This window comes from Haliaeetus albicilla, chromosome 4, assembly GCF_947461875.1.
Source record: "Haliaeetus albicilla chromosome 4, bHalAlb1.1, whole genome shotgun sequence".
NCBI classification, from domain to species: Eukaryota; Metazoa; Chordata; class Aves; order Accipitriformes; family Accipitridae; genus Haliaeetus; species Haliaeetus albicilla.
The window spans coordinates 52796013-52815172 of record NC_091486.1 but is presented as its reverse complement, the minus strand read 5'-3'; the positions used below and the strand labels follow the sequence as shown (position 1 = coordinate 52815172).

The window sequence follows — 19160 nt, the reverse complement described above, 5'->3', positions numbered from 1 at the left end:
AAACTATTCACTGAAATTAATTGTGAATTCAATCCTGAATACATTGGTTTTCTCTTACAGGAGGGTCCCCCTCATAAATGTGCCTTAATTTTCGCAGATAACAGTGGAATAGACATAATTTTAGGAGTCTTTCCTTTTGTCAGAGAGCTGCTTTCTAGAGGGACAGAGGTAAGTGGTTTTCATTGTGAATTCACTGTGTAATGGAGCTTTGGTAATTGGTGAAAGGTTTGTTAACTGCCTACCAGCAGTACCCTTTGCCAGACTGGCTCCTAACATCTGAATTGGGACTAAGCCAAATTCCTGGATCTCCAAAGTCTAACTTTAAGTAGACTGTGAAAGGTAGCAAAGCAAAGCGAGCCTCTGTCAGACCTAAGTGTTGAACAAGGGTCTGTAATGTCAGAAGACCTGAAATAGCTGGTTTAACTGAGGGAAAATGAGGACTGGGCCACCAGCCTTTCTCTTCACATTTCCTCTTTTGTAAAATAAGTCAGGTAATGGTGATTTTAAAGAAATGAGCAGCTCTAACACCATCTGTGGACTGCATTAATCGGTGAACTCTTCTGACATCTTCACCTCAGGTTATACTGGCTTGTAACTCTGGCCCTGCCCTAAACGATGTCACCTACAGTGAATCCCTGATTGTTACTGAACGGATAGCAGCAATGGATCCAGTTATTCAGTAAGCATATAACCAGGCTTCATTATGTATCACACAGTACGTAGAAGGAAAAAAAGCAAGTTAATTGTTACTTAGTTCATATTTAACTGTGTTTCTTGGTGTCTGAAATCTGCAACCGGGAAGTAAGCTAAGGCCAATCACTTACTTTCATTAAGGTTAAAAAATTTAGAAATTGCATCTTTCTTGAACATCCATAATGATATTTGTTGTCTGTGTCTTTCCTGATAAGCACTCAAGCTACTAAAACATAAATTTCCTATGTTAATAGAGGAAAATACCTGTATTTCACATGTAGAGTATCCCCAGCAGAGAATACATAGCTGACTAAATAATCCTTTTGCTTAAGGAAACATGTTTCTTGGTGAAGTCCTAGCAGTAAAAGACGCCTTTGCAAAGAAGACTTAAATATTCATTGTGATCTGGCTTATTACCAGATTTGCATGTCCCTGTTGAGGTAGCTGTTTAATGTTCTTGTCTTTTTTTTTTTTTTTTAAATAAAGATCTGCGCTGAGAGAAGAGAAGCTGCTGTTGGTTCAGACAGGTTCAAGTTCTCCATGTCTAGATCTAAGGTATAGTGGCAAAGTACCAATTTGTTACTTGTCTCCATCAGCTGCAGGATGTGCAGAGACTTTGCTCTGGAACGTCTCAGCTGCCTTTCCTGATATGAATCACTTTTGCACAACCATTAAGGGTTGCTTGGTCTGGATTTAAAGGCTTGTAATACTGATCAAGCCTTCCTAGTTATTGGACATCTTATTTATCACGTTTGTGTTCAGCAATGACACATTGTCAGTTTCATGAGTAGCTTAGTTACGGGTGATGTAAAATCCTGCATGTGACCAAGAACTCCACTTGACTGTAAGAAGCATGCCATGTTGTTAACCTATTTATTTTTAAGTAGCTCTTCTATTGGAGACAGAGCTTACCTGTGTTTTCTGGGCAATCCCAATTCTGCAGGCATGTCATGAAGCTTTTAAAACTATGTTTCAGTCTCGCTTCCTTTGATTTAAAGTGTTCCTGTTTATTGGCATCAGTCGTTCCATCCCCCACCACGTTTTATGTAAATCATAAAACCCTTTATCATTTCAGCCGTCTGGATAAAGGTTTGGCTGTGCTGGTCAGAGAACGGAAGACAGACTTGGTTATCATTGAAGGCATGGGGCGTGCCATCCACACGAATTACTATGCGGCTTTGAAGTGCGAGAGCCTCAAGCTTGCTGTTATCAAAAACTCCTGGCTTGCCGATCGTCTCGGAGGGAAAATTTTCAGTGTCATTTTTAAGTATGAAGTGCCATGTAAATGATACGGATCTGGTCAGCTGGGTGAACAGGAGCAGCAGAATGGACTTGCACTAGTTTTACTTTAACTGTAAAGAATGTATTTTTATTACAACAGGGAAAAGAGTTCACAGGAAATTCCGTATTTATATTGTGCTTTGTGACTTAAAAAGCAACAATATGATTCACTCTATAGTATACACACTCAAATATATATATGTATATCACTCATTGTTTATTTTGGTAAGTGTTTATTTTAATGCTGCAGTATTTGTGATGAAAAGACTTTATTTTTTTGTTCTGTGAGACATTCATATAGAAATATATTTAAATGTCAATGAAACCTTTTTTTATACATCTCTGCCTATTCTGCCAGCAATGACATGGCACATACCAAATAGTTTTTAAAGTGCTAAGAGAATCTGACATTGCATTTTCCATGTCAGCTTTTAAAACTTACCCAAAATGTTCCGTGCTTTTTGCAGTTAATTTGATTGAAGGACTGATCCACCTTCTAACCTAACAAACATTGCTTAAGCTGTATTTAAAATAGAACTGTCATGACCTGAGAGCGCATAGCAGATAACCAAACAGCACTAGTTTACCAAGGTGTGGAATAACTCCTATCGCTTTCACTGTTTGTTCTTGTTAACAGTTGGGTGGGCGGGGAACTCGGCAACTATACTGAATTACTTAGCAGTAGCTGGAAGTCCAGTCTCACTAAGTTACCCTCAAAGTGAATGTGCAGTGCTTTATTCAGGAACAGCTAGGTTTTTTTCCTGTCACAGGGATGTTAGTTTCTATTGCCTTCAGGTATTTAATGCTGGGACTGATAAGAATCAGTCTCTTTGTTCATGCAGTGCATTTAAAGCCATTTCCAAGTAACTGAATTTGCCTTTTTTTCCCCTCCATCAGATGTGCAGTACATAAATGGAGTAATTTAACCATGAATTTGCGAACCAACGTGTGCATGCATCAGTCATTCCAGCTCTGAAATGAAAAACAGCTTAATTAGAAAAGTATTTAATATGCAGCTGAGATTACTGTTCCCCATGAATTTCAAAGATTCTTCTTTGAGAGCCAGAGAATAATGTAAAACACTTACTGCCTCACCTTTGCCTGGTGAACTTGTACTTTAATCGACTGATTACCAGACTTTGTGCTCTACTACTGTTGGAGTTCAGCTATCAATCTTCTTCCTAAATACTTCTTGATCAGGTTAACTAGGATTAAACATCCTCTCTAGCTAAACAGCGAAACTTAGCCTATGCTGGGAAACTGACAAAGGACAAGTCCATGTCTTGCATTTCCTAAGTCTAGTAGTTCCTTAACTGCATGGTCTCCTTTCTCGGGTTTAGGCCACTGCAGAGAATGCAGTTCAAGTCCTGCATTTTGGGGGTTTATGCAACAGTACTGTCGTTTCTGATTCAGAAATGACCTTCACAGTGACCAGCATCTTCTGCTTAGAAGAGGGGAAGAGTACAGTCTGTTTATAACTAAAATGTTTAAGAAGCAGTTGTTCTGGATTAGAACAGTCAGATGAGAGCTTTAATTTTTCAAGATTGTACCTCATACTGTAATTAGTTATCAGAGGCTTCATATTAACCTGCCCCAAGTCACTTACTCCTACAGGCATTCATGTACTTACATAGTAAACTTCTAAACGAAATATGGATCTACCATCTTAGCCATCTCAAATTTATTTTCCCAAGTTGTTAACCTCCCTTATTTTTAACAATTACACTCTATCCCTTGTCAATTTAAATTCTTCCAAGCCACTTAATTTTCTTCTGTATCCAGCTTCACCACCAATCCAAAAGTGTTCTCTGTGTGTGTTTGTAATTAGAAAACTAACACTCTAGCCTTGCAGAAAAACATCTTTCTACATTGATGTAGTTCCTATGAAATACATATGGTATAAACCTAATACAGGCCCATTCCTTAAGCAAAAAATTCTTAAGCATTAGCCCTCCCTGAAGTCTCCTGGCTTTGTCTTGTATTTTCTTTTATACGTAGACGAGTGCACATTTCTTCTGTAAAAACAGAGCAACAAGATTTCTGAAAAACAAGAGGGGAGGAAACAAGGGGGTGGGTTGTTCTGTGTCATGGAATCCACACTTAAGTGTGCACAACTCATCTGTTGGAATGGGTGGAGAACAAGAACCCCAAGGTGCACATTCAGATACTAGGGCAGTTTTCATTTACATGTGTTTTCCTGCTTGTCAAATGACTTAAGAACAGCCATACTTGAGAATAAACTTGTTATTGATGATGACTGTCCTCTGTGCACACTCAGCATATTGGAATACGGTTTGGCTGCTGAGGAATTACAGTAAATGTTTCTACTTAATATTGGGGGGGGGGGGGGGGGGGGAGGTGTTTAAAAAATTTTATTATTGTTACCCTGTTCAGGCTGCAAAACTATCACACAGCCCAAGCGATGAAATTTCAGTGCTTTGAAGAGTAAATACGTAGCATGTCTTCCCCCTTCCCCCTCACCCCACTGCATTGCTTTCCTTAGAAGAAGCAAGATCAGCATGGAAATCCAGCGCTGTGCACAGTGGAGCACTGGTGCCTCGCCTGTCCGTGCTAAACACAAGGGGTGCAAGGAGGTAGGACGGGAGATGATAACCATCACCTACCTTTACATGTCCAGCGGCATGTCTGCTCTTATTTGAGAGCTCCACCACAGCTGCAATCACTCCCAGTGCCAGGCCAATGGCAAGAGTAAGAAAGAGCCCACCCAGAGCCTGGGGCTGCAGCGGACTCCATCTGTCCCTACTTTTGTGAAGGCAGCTGGTCTCCCACCACTTGTTGCGCAAATAGTCGAGATCGCCCGATTCGCGCAGTTTGAGGACAGCAATGGAGAGCTTCTTAGTCCACAGGGATGCTGGCAGCAGTAGAATGAAAGAGAGAGAAGAGCATGGGAGAGATCACAGCCACTATAACATTTTTAAGCAATCCGCTGCTATACTACCACACGGGCTTAGCTGGGTGCTGCTTCCCAACTTTCAGATGGTCATTCTGCAAACAGAATGCAACAGACTAAGCCAAGTGCTTTTCTTTGGTAACAACCATTCCTGCCCTGTCCACAGAGATATGATAATACTTGCAGCGTAACGACACCGTGAAGGTACTTTGAGAAAGACAAGCAGTCGTGCTCTGCAAGAGAACAAACTGCCTGCCCTGTTAACTACATTAGGAGCTCTGCATTACTGGGACCAAGGCAAAACCAAAAAACCCCACAGGAACCAGTGACACCCCTGAGAGTTGGAATTTTTTGCATATTACAGTTCAAAGTAAGAGTCAGTGAGTGCTAGTGGTAATTCATCTACAGAATGAAAACGTAGCATAGCAGGGTTGCCAATTTGTCCATACTAGATTATTAGTGCTAATGCAGAAAATGCGTGCAAGTTTCAGGACTCGGCTATGCCAGGCTTTTTGCTCTGTCAGTCTGCTACTTCAGACCCATGAAATCCAAGTGGAGAAGTGGGACAGAAGCGGTGCACAGTGACTAACCCTGGGTAGTGGCAATGCCAAATCCTCTGGCTCCGATAACTTCAGGGGCCCTGATCAAATTGCAGTGCCTGGCAGCTGCAAGGTCTTGAGAGATTGATTCACCAATGAAGGCATAGTTTGATTCCATCACACGTTGAACTGCTTCCTGGTAGGTTTTGACTAAAACGCGATCTCGTCTCTTGTCCATATATTCATAGATCATCTGATGGATAGGATTCTTGGAGTTCTGCGGCCCAAAAATCCAAGTGTCAAACTGAAGTGTAAAACAATCATCTAAAAAAAATCTGCATAGATGTGCAGTGGTTGCAAAACAATTTGGAGAATAAGAGTACTTAAACCATTGCCCTTTGAGCTCAACAAGGCCAAGTGCCGGGTCCTGCACTTGGGTCACAACAACCCCATGCAGCGCTACAGGCTTGGGGAAGAGTGGCTGGAAAACTGCCTGGAGGAAAACCTGGCAGTGCTGGTCAACAGCCGGCTGAATATGAGCCAGCAGTGTGCCCAGGTGGCCAAGAAGGCCAACGGCATCCTGGCCTGCATCAGAAATAGCATGGCCAGAAGGAGCAGGGAAGTGACTGTTCCCCTGTATTTAGCACTGGTGAGGCCGCACCTCGAGTGCTGTGTTCAGTTTTGGGCCCCTCAATACAGGAAAGACACGGAGGTGCTGGACCGTGTCCAGAGAAGGGCAGCGAAGCTGGTGAGGGGCCTGGAGCACAAGTCTTATGAGGAGCGGCTGAGGGAACTGGGGTTGTTTAGTTTGGAGAAAAGGAGGCTGAGGAGAGACCTCATCGCTCTCTACAACTGAAAGGAGGTTGTAGTGAGGTGGGTACTGGTGTCTTCTATCAAGTAACTAGTGATAGAACAAGAGGAAATGGCCTCAAGTTGCACCAGGGGAGGTTTAGATTGGATATTAGAAAAATTTCTTTACCAAAAGGGTTGTCAAGCATTGGAACAGGCTACCCAGGGAAGTGGTGGAGTCACCATCCCTGGAGGTATTTAAGAGACATATAGATGTGGCGCTTAGGGACATGGTTTAGAGGTGGACTTGGCAGTGCTAGGTTAACAGCTGGACTTGATGATCTTAAAGGCTTTTTCCAACTTAAATGATTCTATGATTTTGTGATTAAATATTTCCCACCCCCCAAACAACCTCTGCAGGCATCCAGTTAACGTATCCAGAAATTACCTACATCAGTCCTTGTGTTCAAGGTACACAAGGATAACCCCTGAAGACTAGCACTGCTTTCTTAAAAGACAATACACTATAAATATACAGTTCTCCACATGCTTTTCTCTCTGAGAAAAGGTGGAAGAAGAGGTGAACAAAACAACAGATACCAATCACATTATTTGAAGTATTACAGGAAAACTGATGGAGTCTACAGCGATGAAAGTGGTAAAAGGACCTATAGGCACGAGCTGGACAACTTGGCCCCAGCTTAGCAGTTCTACGGCACGTGTGTATGTGCACAATGACATTCTCTGCACCTTGAAGAAGTAGAAAGTAGAGGAGCCGTCCAGAGTCCCAAACTCAAGCTTTCTTTGCTTCACAAGATCTTCAAAAGTCTGGATTGGAAGCTGCTCGCTGCCAGAGCTCAGCAGAGCGGTGAAGTTGGCGATGTAGGCAGCCAGCAAGGCGATGGTGAACAGCCACCAGACAGCAGCGATGACCCGCACAGAGAGCGCTTTGGGCCGAGGGGTGACACCTGCACGACCAGAGGAGCCGATAAAACGTATGGGAGGTGATGTACGGTGAGAGAGAGCAAAGAACTTTAGATCCATGAGCCTAACTTAGACTTCCCTCTAAATAAAGGCCAAACTGCAAAACTTGCCCTGCAGCTACTTCATGCATGAGCCTGAAAAAACCTACTGTGGCTGGTTTGAACTGCATCAGCACTGCATGTAATGCAGAGTTGAAGCAATGTCAGCACCCAAAAGCAACATCAAACAACTCCACTCTACAAAGCACCAGTGCGATGGTTAGCTTGACGTTCCCTAGAGCTATTGTTACAGCAGAAAATATACATTCCTCAAATGAAGCCAGCCATCTGTACACTTCCAACAAGTCTGCAGTCAAAACTCCACAAATGGGCAGTTTTAGTGCTGCCAGGTGTCCCTATTGGAACATCTTTTCCCCCAACAGGATAGCACACCAGTGTTACAGACAGATGAGAGGTGGATATACAATCAGCTTAAAAAACCATACTGCTCCCAGGGCTGCTTTGTTGCAGTCCTCCCAGCTCACCTTGCAGGGCAAGTGCTCCTGCTCCAAACCAGAGGCTGTTCAAGAAGGTAAAGTGGTTCTCTTCATTCTTTGGCTCGTTCCATTCACAGGGGCTCAGTCTGTGGGAAAATGACAGGATAAAACCAGACATTTGGGGGGGGGGGGATTATAAATAATCCTGCAGTGTGACTGCAGCCGTGCAGATAGCCTGGAAATGCCCTTTCCTTTCCATGGTAGCTTCTCCTTCACCCGAGTTCCAGTTTAACCAGTGCAGAGGAAAGTACTCCTGCTCAATGCCTCAAGCAGTTTGCAACAGTGATGGCTCAGGGGGTCCAGTCACAGGTTTGCCAGACACTTTCTTCCTGAGCCATTGCATGATCTAGTCTCCCTGGCACACCTGACCGGCGATATTGGCTCTGTTCCATACTATCAGACTGAAGGCTGCTCCTTGGAGCAAATCCTTACCTATAAAGATTGTGCATAAAAATAGAAAAGGAGCAATAGAGCTTCTGTTCAAGACTGCAGCTGCAGAGAGCATTAGTGCAGCCTAGTTGAGAAAGGGGGAGAAAGCTGAATCTCCTGGGAAGGGAGTGGAGGGGTGGCAGAGAGAATCTCTTCCACAAGTCAGTGCAGGATACAGTGCATAAAAGCACACCAGGAGAGAGACTTGCATGACAGAACATGGTCATAGTTCAAAACAAACTCTGATAAAAGTGAGAAAGAAGAGCTGAAGTACAAACACACAGTCCTTTTAGCAACCCTAGGTAATCCGCATAAAGAGATATGGTGCTTTTCGTGGGGAGATCCTGCTCTCAATGCTGTCTTAGTCTGACGTGACTTAAGCTTTATTAGCCCTGGTTCTGGACCTGTACAGAAGGTTCTTCAAAGCAAAATGCTCCCTGGTACTTCCTTTAAAACTGAGATCTGACTTGAACAAAATCTGTGAAACAAATTCATTTATACCTGGCAACAAGAAAGAGGCAGAAGCACGTCAGCACATAAGCAAATAAAAGGCCAGTCCAGGTCTCTTTACTGAAAGGAGCCAGGAAGTGGAAGAAAGACATCTCCTGAGAGGCAGTGTCTTTTCGAAGCAAGATTCCAATCCCGGTCTGCAGGAATGGCGTAGTGAAGGAGATGACCTCTTCCCTTGCTGACGTGACTGTCAATGGAGCCACTGCAATGTCTGCTTCCTTTAAGATGGAGATAAAAAATAATCAACCATCCAACCTACCTGAAGATTTCTGTCACTCAAATAGAATGCTTCCCAGGCTGAGTGGGCACATATCTGCATATCAAATCCCTTCTCTGTGTGAACAGACAGCTATCATCTTAGACTGTGAGCTCCAAGAAATAGGACAGTTTTCCATTTTGCATTGTTCTTAATGGGGTGCTGGTTGGTATCTGGGGCTTCTGGTTTCCTACTACAGCAACACACACACACAAGCTGAGGCTGTGCACCATGAACCACATTGGGTTTGTTTACCAAAACCAGAAGGTATGTTCCTTTCTGTTTCTGGCTGCAGCAGCTACATGACTGACAGCTGGACATATGACTGACTTCAGAGGAGCAAAGAAGGTTTAGTTCAAATGTTACCAAGAGATGACAGAACGCTAGCCATAGGGAATGGCACCTGATGGGGTAAGATGTGCATTCAGGCATCTCCTTGAAGAGTCTAAGGGGTTACCATTCTGAAAGAGACAAGTTTCACCTAGTGGTTAAGTTCAAGGTAAGTTTTCCTTAAAGCCATTATCTTTGTTTCATTAGTGAGCTAAGATGCCTGTACAGTCTCTAAGACTACAAAGAAACACTGGGTAACCTCTGAGACAACACAAGCACTGCACCAGGAGCGCCTTGTTGTAACAATGATTTCCTGCTGTGGCCATTGTCTCCTTGTTCCTTAGTTTCCATATTTGTAGGCCAAAACCAACTACAAGTCTCGCTATTCATTAGTTCTACACAACAGGCAGGATGACTCCAAGTTGCGCAGTCCCTGAGCAAATCCTAACGAAGCCTGAGAGCTGCTAGCACCGTTCTTTCCTTCTAGAGCTGCAGTTTGTCAAAAATAAATTGAAAATTACCTGTCTCAAAATTTCACCAACCATCCCTGTCCAGTTCCCGTTGGAAGAGATGGCACCATACTGCCCATCGCTCACCACCTTCACCTTGTAGCTGAAGTGAAGCATTGCAGCAAGTGCTTTCAGCAAATCAATGCAGTATCCCTCCAGTTCTGCACTTCTCACCATGACATAAGGATCTTCCTGCATATTGAGGGAAAAATACACAATTACACGCTCCCACAGTCTGCAGTGCAACTGACTGTGAATTAAACCGTTTTTTTGGCAAACCCTCCTCAAAGACCTGTACCCACATTATCAGGGGGACAACATTTCCAAACCTGAGAGACATTCACTGCAGTCATGTGCCACCACTAGTCATAGACTACAGCTTCAGCAGGGCAGTCTTGACAGAGCAGTGATTTATAGAAGTGTATGCCCAGTCCATTTTGTGGGCTGACTTTGGTAGCCCTCAAACCCTCCCATTGCAAACTCCAGACAGCTTGCACCTCTACACCACTGAGCCAGTGCTCCAAAAACACTCTCTGTGATGAACAGGGATATCGGTGTCAAAGACAGCCCAAAAAACCACCTGCAAATATACGGGTGGAAAAAAAGGCAAAGTGTAATTCCAGCTATCTCCCTGCCGCTATCAGTGTTGTGTCACTGCCTTACCAGGATTGTTGTGACAGTCAAAGTTGGAAGCCCCTCTTCTGGTCCCCTTGAGTCAATGCCCTGCAAATCAAAAAATGAAGAAGAAATAATTGGATTTGAAAGTCCCATACATGGCCCCACTTAGCTAGGGCTTACATTTGAACTTGGGGTGGATGTCGGGGGGGTTTGTGCACGTGTTAAACCAGCTATAAATCTGCCCCTGTAAGATGCAGCAATCTCACCACCATTGTTCTCTAACAGTAATAAAAGCATTTCACTTTATTGCATGTTGCCGGCATACTCTGTCCAAATAAAAATCACTTTAAATGCTGTTACAATTCTTCAGATACTCAGTGCATACAGTCTTCCAAAGAGATCAATTCATGTTGCAGACAAAACAATTAGCAGCCAATTAAGGTCTTATTAGAGAGCAATTCCAGGAGACACAGAAGAGTAGGAAACCCAAGAGGAAGAGGAGAGGAAACATGGATTCACTTCTGCACAGAACGCTGAATTCAAGAGTACATCTTCCAGCCTTACAGAGTCACACAACTCGAGGTGACTTCTGATCAGTACTACTTTGGAACAATTCCAGCTTTTGCCGGTAAAGCAGTCTAATTCTGTAAGATTTGTTGGTCTTAAACGTATCCCTTTATTCTAAAATTACACAGTGATGTTTCTAGACAGAGTGAGAGAGCATGGGTGTGTGTGTATCTGTGTATATATATGTATGGACATATGCAGTACAAGATCTGCAAACGAAGCTCCATTTATTCCGGGAGCAGAATGATCTTCTTTCAATTCTTCTTTCAATAGCAAAGGAAGGATTTGAGGGATGAGCTTTGTCTTTGAAGCACTGATCAGAAGTTACCTAATGCAGAGTGTTCTGGAAGGAATGTTGTTATTGCCAGATAAGCTACAATTTGCTCTTAGACAAAAGCAAAAAAGTCACATTGCTTTTCAGTTCTGTTTAAAATATTTATGCCTACTGAACAAGAGGATGAATAAAACAAAAAATCCTGGCCTATCCCTCTTACTCAGCTTCACCCACTAGTTATTGAAGGTCGAAGTGGTTCTTAAAAAAAATAATCTCAACAACACACTACAACTTTTGTAAATATACCAGAAAAGTATTTTATTGGGCAAAAGTTGCAGGGTTTCAGTAGCAGGAGGGTGGGTAGGGGCAGCACAGGGGTGACGTCTGCAAGAGGTCACAAACTGCCCAGTGCTGGACACGGCCATTTCAAGCTGGCTTAGAAATGAACAAAACAGACCCACAGTGCACCAAACCTGAATGAATCAGACAAGGTTAAAGACGTTTTTTGCATAGGCACCATAAAAAAGGGTGGTAACTGCTGGATGAGAGACAATGCTAGAGCAGGAAGAGACACTGAAGACAATATCAGGGCAGGAAAGTTGCCCAAACAGGGTCAAAGGAGAAATAAGAAAGCTACCAGAGCAGGAGGGACGGTAGAGTGGAAGAAAGGCCAAAGAAGAAGAGCCGCCCCAAGCGAGAGCAGGAGCGCAAGAGCTGCCCCAAGGAGGGACAGAGAGGAGATGCAGGAGGAGGTACAACTGTAACAGGGCAGCAGTCAGTGGAAGAACCTGCGCAGGAGCAATTGAGTAGGAACCACACAATATAGAGCCCAATCTCCTGTGCGACCTTGTTGCCTCACCAAAGGGACTGAGTATAAAATGCGTGCAACGAGGGGACTGGAGACCAGGAAGAGGGGAGGACAAGAGAGGAATTGTGGTTTTCTGGGGTTTTTTTTTGTTTGCTTGTGTTTATTTCTCAATGCTGGAATCAACAATTGGACATTTATGCCAATTGAAGCTGATTGAAATTCCATGACTTTCCCAAAAACTCTCTTTTAGGCACATGACAGGCATCCAGCATGCTTTGAGATTTGAGAAATGAGCTGAGATTCACATGATACAAGTTCTGTCTCTACTTATGCCATTTGGACAATTAATTTCATTTCCCAATGTTACCATAACCAACTTTCCCATCGTTTTTGACTGGGAAGCCTGTATGACAAATACTGCATTATGTGAATATATACGTGTTCTAGCAGGTTAGATTTTATGTGGCATTTGCCATCTTTCTTCTAAAGCCTGAGGAATTATGTCCCACACAGACCCTTTTTGTGTTAAGTGCAAGCTTTTGGAAATAAAACACACATCCTAAGAACTAATAAAGATATCTCTGCATGTCCGTACGTGTCTGAATTTTTTAAGTTTATAAAAGTCATAAGTGACACAATAAGTCTGAGGTTTAAACTCTATAAGCCATGAAGACAGGGCTATATGCAGGTTCTTCCTTGAGGCATGACTGAATTTTGAATTCTGGGCAAAAGACTGAGTAAAAAAAAGCATAGACACACAGACTTAGGTATGGCCATCACTAGCCATGAAAAGTACATTTAAAATAATAACTCTTCACAGATTAAAAGCATTGCACACTATGATCACATCTATTTCTGCATTTAGAATGTAAGTCCTTTTACACATATGCCTTCGTTAGTAGCTCTGCATCAATGAACTTAAACATACCTTACTCACAGCACCATCATTCCTCGTAGCTCCTGAAAAAACACAACAACAAAATCAACTTCTTGCAGGGCTTATATTTACAGCTCCTTAAAAGTGAAGTTTCATACCCTCATTTCATATTGCACTTAAATAAACAAAATCATTATCCTTGACTCACAAGCTCATAGTGCAGTCGACTTGCAGCGCTTTTGTCAAGTTTGTTTCCTTATTCACAGCACAGTAATAGTGAAACAAACAGAAGCAGAAGTAGACACCACTAAATTCAGGCTGCAGAACGTTCTAATTGTAACCTAATGATTACGGCTGTCACTCGCACATTGAGGAATGGACTCTGCAGAATCAATTACCTTATTTCCTTATTGCCCTCCCTGACAAGGTGAAAAGCCAGCTCTCCTGCTGCTTCACACAACTAAGATTTGCCCCCTAACTCCTGCAAAACCTTGTCTATATCCCTAAGGAAAAGCCTTGTAAACAACCAAAAGTTCATCACTATTAAGTTCCAAGACAGTAGGTTTTCTTCTTCTTCTTCCCTTCCCCTACTAATGATAGGTTCCTACTGTCAAAGCAGCCAAAGGGGTTGCAAGCACTGGGGTAGAAACCTTTCTCCACCACGTCCTGCTCCGTTCCCCCCTCAAATTATAAGTACCCTGACTTTTCATTCCTGTGAAGATTAAAACCTCCAAAAGGGCCATGACCAAAACCAGGAACCAACAGTGACAGCGCTAAAGAAAGAGGGACCAGGAAGCCTGTCTTGTGTTGCCTGTTCTCTGTATCCCATCAAGGAATAGAGAGTAAGGAAAGTACATAAAATTGACAAAGAATTGAGAAAGAGTTCAAGTGTGATGAGAGCCAGTGCAACCCTGTAGACAGCACTGGCATAAACATGAAATGTCAAATTGTCAAATCTGCTATTGACCTTTTCTGGATTACTTCTCCTTCCTGTGCCTCGGTTTCCCATTTGTAAAACCAAGGTAAAGATACTCCCCTCTTTGGTAAAAACACCAAGACCCACCCATAAAAGTACTATTATTGAGGTTAGTCGTTCTTCTGGGTTCTACTCTGTGCTCTGCTGTGTGACTTTTAACAAGACCTGTTAAATTATTTGACCCACAGCTTCCCTGTTCATAATACTCAGGAGAATACCTCAATCCCACCCCAGCTGCAAGAGAGCTAAACTACAATGACTGAGATGCAGAATTAAAACCACAATTGTGTCAATATGTGACTCATTAATTGCCCAGGATGTTTGTTCTGGAATGTGCAAAGCATTGCTCCTTGGAATCAAAGAATTCACAGCGCAAAAGCCAAAAATCCCTCAAGAGAAAACAAAAAGTCTAGGGTGTTTTCACTCTTTCAAGCAAAAGCTGTGAGTTTTTCATGAAATATAACAACATATTCATTCATTATGTGTTATTCGTTCTTTGGTTTTGCATTTTCTGGCCTTGTGCTGAATTCTACATTATTGTAAAACAAAACCTGTTTTCTCCCTCTCCACTATAGTTCTCCATGGGAGCTGGAAATCTTCACAAAGGAGTTCTCTTGTCTCCCTTTAGAAGCTCATTAAAGCCAGTAAAAGCTTTTTGAGGGTCCTTTTTGAAGACCTGCTAGGGTTTCTTGGAAGAAAACAGTCTGTACTGAGGGCTTCAGCTCCCCTACAGTGGCTCTGGATGCAGCTGTTCAAAGCCCCATTGTAGGAACTCCTGAAAGGACCATCAGTAATCAAATTGCAGCACTAACTCAAAGTTCATTGCAGTGACACTGCTCAGAAGCCAAGTCCTCATTGTGAGAATTCTCTGTGAGAGTCTACAAAAACGTAAGACAAAGAAAAGAGGCTCATCCCTCCACTCCCATTCCCCACAGGCCGGTGGTTGCAGGAAATGACTGTGGCTGCAAAAATCAGCCTTGTCCTTACCCCTTCTACTCTGAGCATACCCAGCCTTCTAAGGGGAGATGGCTCCCTGCTTAACTTCTTGTGAAAAAGCTTGTAGCACTCTGAAGAACTGGCCAACCTCACCCCAATTTTCTACCCCATCCTCCCTCTCTAGGCTAGTACCCTCACCGTTGCGTCCTTTGCCAGCATTTCCCCTTTTGCAGCTTGTGAGCAGGAGGGAGAGCTGAACTAAAATAAGAGGTGATGGGTCAGGTGGATTACAGTTTTGGAGTACACTGGGACATTCAGGATGAGGGAATTCTCAGTATGAGAATTTGACCATCATTACAAAAGCAAACGGCTGAAGTATCTGTAATCTGAGGTGAACTGCTGCTACCATAGCTATGCAGTTACCAGTTCTGGGTAGACAGGAGATGGGTGTGCGAGATGGACAGGAGATACAGCAGAAGAAGTGAAGTTGCTCTCCCAACCCTCTGAACCAATTTTTATCTCCCAGTAATTTTGCAAGGTCAAGCTACTCCTTAGCCTGAGTCTGGACTCCAGGTATAGAACACCAAAAAGCCACAATAAGATTGAAACAACAGCATTTGTTGTTCAGTTGCAAAAGCAAGCTTCCCAGCTCCTCACACCAAGAGCAAAGCGTGATCCAACTGGCTGATCGCTGTGCACAAGTCCCCAGCAGGCTCCTGCTACTGTCCCTTAGGAACTTCAGGGGGAACGTAGCGTTACCATTTGGCTACAAAGTCTGGATGCTCACAGAGCTGACAAGTTCAATGCACTAAATCCCTTCTTCCCAAAACACGCCATGAGCAGAGGGGCTAAACAAGTAACATGGAAAATATTACTCACAGAAGAACAAGTTAATCGGCGTATCTTGCTGCAATTCAAGGGACCATAGACTCAAAAGAGTGCAGCTTTAACCACAATAATGGTGTTCCAGGACACCTAACCACCCTTTTTCTAGGCTTTCTTATTTTCCCTGATCTCTGTCACCTGATTTACAACCATAGCAGCAAAACCACTTAATAACAGCACTCATCATAAAGTCACAATCACAAGCTGTTAACTAGGTGGGCCTTGGTGGTGTCTTAATAACCAATTTACAAGAAAAGTCTTAGATTAAGGCAAAATCCTGTAAGCACTAGCAGTTAAAGACTGAGAGAATTAACACTCTGTAAAGAAGAACAAAACCAGATTTGGATGCAGCCAGCATTTTCAGATCATTTTTCTCACCTGTCTGACTTGATTCTCTCAGGAGCAGCATGGTTGCAATCACGCAGAACATGAAGTGAAGACCTTTATCCATGGGGGCAGAAAGATCTACTGTCTAAAGGAAACTTCCTGCTAGAGATGAAAGGCAAGTAGTTAAAGCTGGTTGTACAGTTCCTCATTGCTGGGTTAAAATCAGCATGTCCTGGGTTTTCTGCACCTCATTCTGAAGAGTCCCAATTCAAAGGTCTCCAGGTGAAAACATGGTCCCTTCTGAGACCAGCCATAACAAATACTAAGGAAAAGGTTTTGGTGAACAGTTTGCTGCAGCGAAAAGGAAGTATCCAACCTATCCAGTGGAGGTATCCACTGGTTGTTGCACTGTTTCTCTTGCAGTCAGCTCTCCACAAAGGAAGGAGAGCTGTGCCACGATCAGTGTGCCGGCTCTGGAGAGAGGCAGCTGTAGGTATGTGCAGTAACAAGGGGCACACACTCATGGGTTCCCAGAGAAAGGAAAGAACTGAAGCAGACTGCTCCTGAGTACTAGGTCCTTACGCTCTGAGAAATGGGAAGGTGCTATTAAAGAAATTTTGGTAGCCAGCTGAGGCACTAATAAACCAACCTCCTCCAGGAGGTTCTCATTTGGGGGGCTTAAAAGCAAAACCTTAATTTCACTTTTCATTTGGGTTGCAGAAAAGAAGGGTGTTTATTTCACTTGCACTAAAATGATCTGAAACAAAGCTGTTTCACCTTGCATCAAGAGATATGAGAAACTGTTTCTGAAGCCCTCTTTTGTTTCAACCTCCTACTCTTAACTGAACAAGGCAAAAGGGGTAGGGGGGAAGATGGTAAAACCCAGCATATTTAGTAACTTTTTTCATTTCAAACTCTGCAACGAATTTTCTGCATGGCTTGAAATAATTGTACATTTTTCATTGTAAAACAGCAACAGAACTATGAAAAACAAACAATGCCAGGTTATATTAAGTCTCAGGCTGCTGCAATAGTTTTGATTGTATTTGTCATCATAGTCTCAAACAAGGTTCAGGACACCATTAGCCCAGAAGCTATAAAAACTGTATTAAAAATGCCAAAGAAAACTTACCATCTAGGAGACTATGTAGGCAAAAAAATCCTACATATGGTGTTAATTGCTTCTGATTGATGCTCAGAAAACACTGGCTTCAGTTAACCTTAGCTTATCAAGTTTTATGAAATTTTCCCCAAATCTGCACTCCTGTGAAAACTCTTGACATTACAGCTCAGTGGTTTCCCCTCACTCATTTTCTCAGAACAGTGAATAAAATTTACACAGAAGATTCTTTCTGGGTTAATTTTGTTGTTGTTGTTGAAAAAAAAATTCAAAAGGGGAATACTTTGATCCTTGTGAAAGGACGAAAGGAGAGGACTGACATTTGAGTTATGCATCAGCCTACATTTTCTAAAAAAGTAATTGTAGAATGTAGACAAAGTGGTAGCTACTGTTAGCTGTTGCCACAGCAGCACATGAACTGGACAGCTAAATCATCCACCAGGGCACATAAAGGAAAAGTACCAGCAGTCTTCAGGTTGAGCCAATGAGGAACTACGTTTTTCCTGAAAGATTTAACCCGTCAAATTACTGCTACTTTTTCCTTACAATTCGGTACCTACTACAAAATGATCTTTATTTCAAGTGGCCTCCTTCAAAAAAAGCTAATAAGAGCTGGTAATACATTGCTTGCATCACCTTGAAAAGAAAGAGTTGTTAACACACTGGCTGCTGACTGTCTAGAAGAACAAAGAGAGTGTAAATATGTGCAAAAAGAATTTTTGCAAAGGCTAATCCAGTTCCCTAGCTCCAGTTTAGTACTAGAGTCATTTAAGGACAAATGGAATCAGTTAGAGAGAGAATAATGGGAGGGCAGAGGGGATTAGTGCCTCCCAGTGTGTAAAGAGTTCCTTAGATACAGCTTAAATTAATCGTTGCGATAGCCATTCACCATCTACCTGAGGAGGTACTACAAAGTTTTCTCATGCTGGCTTTACAGCAAAACAAACTAAGGATTTTAAAAGTTACTTTGCCAGAATCAGCTCTCACTCCTCAGAAGGTTTTCGGTCTTTCAAAATGTAAACAAAGACGACAACATCACTCCTCAACCAGTCTTCTGTACGCTGTGCTGAAGGAAGGCATCAGTATTAAAACAGCAGCAGCAAAGATGAACAACCATCAGCTAGGAAGGAGACAGCCTGTTGCACACAGGCTTTGATCCTTGTCATCTAGAACAAGAACAGCAGTGACTGAAGGCAGTATCTCACTTACAGCGATTCCTTTAGCCTCTCCTAGTTCCGTTTGTTTGACTGGGTACTAGCAGAAGCAACGCGATGAGCAGGCACAATGAAACTGCTGGAACACTGAATGCTCACAGGCATTCAACACTATTATACAGATAAAAGAGAGGGAGGAGCCAGGCTAAGGGGCTTCTGCAGGACATGCCAGCTCGTCCTGCAGACTCTAGGGGCACCTTGGGTTTTGGGAAAGAGAGGAGGAGACTACACCCAGCAAAAAGACAATATTTGCAAGCAGTTGATCCAGCAGCTGAATCCAGCCACTAAGGCTCAGAAAATACTATTACTGGCTTGCTGTGTGGTCCTGTAAAGTCCTCTTTCTTTAGAATAATGTCCTATCAAGCTGTGCCCATCTCTCCTGTCTACTGATAGCGTAAGCTGCTCAAGACTTTCTCTACTCTGTGACTGTCTTGGAACATCAGCTGGGGGACTCGTGTATAACACCAAAAAACCCCCAACCTCCCAAACCGTTACATACCTCTAGTATTTCCTCGCAATGTCCAGACAACTGAAGGCAGGCCTGAGCTTTAAGGTAAACCATTAAATCCCTCTCTGGATTGTACAGTGCTCTTTAATACACAGGCACAGAAGTGAAATTCCTGTCCCCTTCATCCTTCCATTTACTAGTTTCACTTCAAAAGTGAGCTAAAGTACAACGCTGCCAAGTGGCCGATTCTGTTGGGCCAGGTCATTTATAAATACACACTTCTAGGCACTGTAATAACAAAGAAGCACCTTCAGAGGAATTCAGCAGAGTAAGCCGTTACAACT

At 42.9% G+C, this 19160-nt stretch overlaps 2 protein-coding genes across 6 annotated transcripts in view; one reads left to right on the top strand and one right to left on the bottom strand.

The window, feature by feature from the left end:
• The window catches only part of PANK4 (pantothenate kinase 4 (inactive)), a 26964-nt gene extending 22736 nt beyond the window's left edge, over positions 1-4228 (top strand). The window contains exons 16-19 of one of the 2 annotated variants that reach the window (XM_069782790.1): positions 61-168; positions 579-679; positions 1180-1248; positions 1769-4228. In XM_069782790.1, the coding sequence (XP_069638891.1) occupies positions 61-168; positions 579-679; positions 1180-1248; positions 1769-1982 (492 nt within the window). In that variant the 3' untranslated portion in view covers positions 1983-4228. Of the gene's footprint in view, positions 1-60; positions 169-578; positions 680-1179; positions 1249-1768 lie in introns of those variants that run through there. The other variant, XM_069782791.1, reaches the window with a different exon arrangement.
• LOC104323684 (probable glutamate receptor) lies at positions 2188-19160 on the bottom strand. Of its 4 annotated transcripts, none has more exons than XM_069782792.1 (11): positions 18364-19160; positions 16086-16196; positions 12962-12993; positions 10430-10489; positions 9779-9958; positions 8663-8889; positions 7721-7818; positions 6964-7181; positions 5476-5701; positions 4599-4846; positions 2188-4014 (listed from the first exon to the last, which is right to left on the bottom strand). In XM_069782792.1, exons 2-11 carry the CDS (start codon positions 16156-16158, stop codon positions 3913-3915), a joined length of 1464 nt encoding a protein of 487 aa, XP_069638893.1. In that variant the 5' UTR covers positions 16159-16196; positions 18364-19160; the 3' UTR covers positions 2188-3912. The 4 variants fall into 4 exon arrangements, with proteins under 4 accessions (XP_069638893.1, XP_009925768.1, XP_069638894.1 ...); XM_009927466.2 differs by having other exon boundaries at positions 16086-16193; XM_069782793.1 differs by lacking the exon at positions 18364-19160 and adding an exon at positions 17167-18344.

Bases quoted from the DNA above. Each gene is read 5' to 3' on its own strand.
- LOC104323684 (XM_069782792.1), bottom strand. From the start codon at position 16,158: ATGGATAAAGGTCTTCACTTCATGTTCTGCGTGATTGCAACCATGCTG. The intron at 9,959-10,429 runs GTAAGGCAGTGA...CTCAATATGCAG, and splicing joins TGACTGTCACAACAATCCTG to GAAGATCCTTATGTCATGGT. The intron at 7,182-7,720 runs GTGAGCTGGGAG...CTGGTCGTGCAG, and splicing joins AGGAGCACTTGCCCTGCAAG to GTGTCACCCCTCGGCCCAAA.